Source organism: Pistacia vera, unplaced genomic scaffold (assembly GCF_008641045.1).
Source record: "Pistacia vera cultivar Batoury unplaced genomic scaffold, PisVer_v2 Contig840, whole genome shotgun sequence".
NCBI lineage: Eukaryota > Viridiplantae > Streptophyta > Magnoliopsida > Sapindales > Anacardiaceae > Pistacia > Pistacia vera.
In genome coordinates this window covers 44,594-48,548 of record NW_022196713.1, presented here as the reverse complement: position 1 = coordinate 48,548, position 3,955 = coordinate 44,594, and the positions used below count along the sequence as shown (strand labels likewise).

The 3,955-nt window shown below is 34.3% G+C and overlaps 1 protein-coding gene across 2 annotated transcripts; it reads left to right on the top strand.

The window, feature by feature from the left end:
• The first annotated feature begins 1,215 nt into the window (after positions 1-1,215).
• Positions 1,216-3,955, top strand: LOC116118374 ((R)-limonene synthase 1, chloroplastic-like). Of its 2 annotated transcripts, none has more exons than XM_031404362.1 (7): positions 1,216-1,537; positions 1,791-2,052; positions 2,147-2,522; positions 2,638-2,856; positions 2,951-3,089; positions 3,193-3,441; positions 3,539-3,955. In XM_031404362.1, exons 1-7 carry the CDS (start codon positions 1,304-1,306, stop codon positions 3,833-3,835), a joined length of 1,776 nt encoding a protein of 591 aa, XP_031260222.1. In that variant the 5' UTR covers positions 1,216-1,303; the 3' UTR covers positions 3,836-3,955. The 2 variants fall into 2 exon arrangements, with proteins under 2 accessions (XP_031260222.1, XP_031260223.1); XM_031404363.1 differs by having other exon boundaries at positions 1,401-1,537; positions 1,795-2,052.

Below are 3,955 nucleotides of genomic sequence, written 5' to 3'. Positions count from 1 at the left end.
TTGCGAAATAAGTTCATTCATTTTGTCAGATCACTATTACTTACCAGCACTTTCCAGGGGTTGAATTAGAAAAGCGGGAGAAGCATTATTTGTGGGGAATGTTGCTCAGAGTTCGAACAGAAGAAGTATTATTTGAGGGGGAATGTTGCTCCAACTCAAATGTGCCCAGACTTGGTTAAATTTGTTACTATGTAACTGAGCCGTTAGTGCTATGTTAGGTTGGTAAAGAGATAGCTGCATTTTGTAGTTAGTTTTGCTATTAGTTAAAGTAGCTCAGGTTAAGTATATAAGGAGCTAACTACCTATTCTTGTAACTAAGTTTCTAATTCAGTAAAAACAATTCTCAAGTTTTTCTTTCATATCCCTCTGTCCAAGTAGGTGTAGATAGATTTTCAGGTAAAATTTGAGTTTTTGGTTGCTAAGAATTTGCAGGAAATTCTTCATCAGCTCTAATACCGAAAAAAAGAAAAACAAAAGAAATTTTAAAGAATATTTTTGAAGGAATGTTTAAACTGCTTTTTTACTTTTTGTTTACTGCTACAGCACTTGACAAACTGTATATTGAGAGTTGCTTGTAACAGAACAATCCTTCCTAAGTTGAAGATAATTGGGGCTGCTCCAACTTTGAGCAACTACTGAATCCTTCACAAAGTCGTTGCATTTATCTCTTAAATATTGTGATGCATAATTTGTGCATGCTTGTAATCAAAATCGTGTTTGTAATTTATTACTTGTTAAATATTTATCAGAAGTAAATTATTCAAGGCCAATTTGGTTTCATTCATCACATTATAGTATATGCAAGTTGGGGTTTATAAAAATTTCCTCCTCAAGGTTTGAGAAAAGTGCAACACACCCAAGGATTTTGAAAAGGAACAAATGCATCCAAAAAATTGAAACTTTGTCCTATAAAGACTATAGTGCCCTTGTCTAATTATATATATATATATATTTTTTTCAGTTTTTAGACAAAGGGTATTATGCTCTTTATATAATAAAGTAATCAATTTTTGGGGTTCATTTGTTACTTTCGCCAACCCTTGAGGAGATTGTTATAAACACCGCATATGCATGTGTTTTTTTTTTTTTTTTTTTTTTTTTTAATGTGTTGCATCTTTTTAATATTAAATGTGTTGGTGGTTGTATGGATCGGAATTTAGTAGTTAGATGCATATTAATTACCATAAAAAAGTTAATATATACATATTCTCTAACCTCCCAATTTGATCATATCATAGAGATCCTCACATATTGTTAATTTGAACTGTGTGCATATCATAATTAATATATACAAGCAACATTAATGGCGTTCTGCATTGCATCAGCCTCTCATATAATTTCCACTGCCTCTGTTTGTCAAAACCGTAGAGTTTTACTTGTATCTAATAGACCTACTGGCAGAATTAGTGTACAAAAGCGAGTCCAGTGCATTGCTAGCCCAGAACTTAATACTTCAACGGCTGTTAGGCGATCAGGGAACTACCAACCTTGCATTTGGAACGATGATCACCTACTATCCTTGACTAATGAGTACACGGTAGCTATTCATCATCTTCTTTTATTAATTTATTATTTTAGTTTACTTTTTCGCAGGGGAGGACTCACACACTTGTTTTTGGAGCTGGTGACCTCACTCAAAATTTTGTTTTCATTAATATGGTGTAATTTTTGTTTTGATCAAGTTTTATTTGTATTAATTTTTTAGATTTGACTCTCACTGATTTATTTTTCTTCTATTTTATATTATATTATTTTGAATTTACCCCCTCTAACGATAATTCTGCATTTAGGAAGATACATACAGAAAAAAGGCTGAAACGCTGAGGGAAGAAGTGAGGATGATGATTAACAGTGTGAAAAACCCATTGGATCAGCTCGAGCTGGTTGACAACTTACAAAGACTTGGATTGGCTTACCATTTTGAAAATGAGATAAACGACATATTGAGCAATGTTCACAATAACAGCGATGATAAATGGAAGAAAGGAAATCTATATGCTACCTCTCTTGAATTTAGACTCCTCAGACAACACAGTTACAATGTTACTGAAGGTAGTGATCGAAGATGTTTAATCTCTTCAGCCTGTAAAAATAAAATATTGTAATCTATAAAAATAAGTTTTTTTTTTTTTTTTCTTGAGTGCAGAAGTTTTTAATAGTTTTAAGGACACAACGGGCGGTTTCCAGGCGTACCTTCATGACGATATCAAAGCAATGCTTGGCCTTTATGAAGCTTCGTATTATGGGTTTGAAGGAGAAAGTGTCATGGAGGAGGCTTGGCAGTTCACTTCTAAATATCTTAAAGAGCTTGACACAAAGGATATCGACCAGAATATAGCATTGCAAGTGAAGCACGCATTGGATCTTCCAATCCATTGGTGGATACCAAGAATAGATACAAGGTGGTTCATAGATTTCTACGAGAGACGAGAAGGCAAGAACCACCGTCTATTGGAGCTTGCAAAGTTAGATTTCAACATTGTGCAGGGAATACACCAGGAAGATCTTAAAGACATGATACGGTAGGAATATTAATTAATATTTCCTCCCACATCATTAACTTAACATTTTTCAGAATTTTTCAGTCTAGTTTCCAAGGTGCTAATTCAGCTGAATTATCCGTTTTTGCCTGTGAAGGTGGTGGAAGAATAGTGGGCTTGAAGAGAAGTTGAGTTTTGCCAGGAGTAGAATTGTAACATCATTCTTGTGGGGCATGGGGATGGCTGCTGAACCTCAATTTGCATACTGCAGGAAGATGCTTACTAAAGCCGTTGCTCTAATTACGGCAATTGATGATTTTTATGATGTCTATTCTACCTTGCCTGAAGCTGAGTTGTTCACAGAAGCTGTTCAAAGGTTGTTAGGAAAAAACTTTGTTTCATACAAATGCTAACAGATTTAAGAAATCATATAACTGTCATATATATTTTTTTTCATACATGGTTTTCAGGTGGGATATTAATGCAATGAAGCAGCTTCCACACTACATCAAGATATGTTTTCTTCAGCTTTATAATTCGGTTAATGAAATGATTTATGACATTCTCAAAGAACAGGATGTAGATGTCTCGCAGATTCTAAGTAAAACGGTAATATATATATGTATATTCTTCTTTTGTATATAATGTTCTATAGTTTATACTTTTCTCTAAAAGTATCTTTTTCTAACTACATTTATCCTCTGCAAATTAGTGGGCAGGTTCGTTCCAAGCCTACATGAAGGAGGCACAGTGGTACCACAGTCAATATAAACCAACGTTAGAAGAATATATGAAAAACGCATGGTTATCGATTACTGGCCCGACGATGACACTTGTATCATACCTTGCTTCAAAATATCCAATAACCGAAAAGGAACTAGAGTTTTTTGAAAGCGGACCGGATTTAGTATACTGGGCATCCATGGTTTTCCGGCTTCAAGATGATTTGGGAACTTCATCGGTATACATAAGTTATCATTATCTTTAGTTGTTGACCGATGAATATTATTGTTTGTAAAATGGTCAATCAATTGATTGTGATTTTTTAAAATTTTCAGGATGAGGTACAAAGAGGGGATGTTCCTAAATCAGTGCAGTGTTACATGAATGACACTAATTGCTCTGAGGAAGTTTCTCGAGAACACATGAAGCATCTAATGAGGCAGTTGTGGAAGAAAATAAATTTTTATAGAGCTGATACAAATTGTCCCCTACCTAAAACTATTAAAGAAATGATATTGAACCTGGTGAGAACGTCCCATTGCGTGTATCTACATGGAGATGGGCATGGTATTGAAGGCCAAGAGGTTACGGATGTTCTTTCGTCATTATTCTTTCAGTCTACTCCACTGTAGGAGAAAAACATGTATTTGCATTATCTTCTGATTGCAAGACAAAGAATATCCATGATGTATTTCAAACAAATATCGGAAATTTTAATCATCTCTTTGAAGAACACATAAAATTCAGAGTAA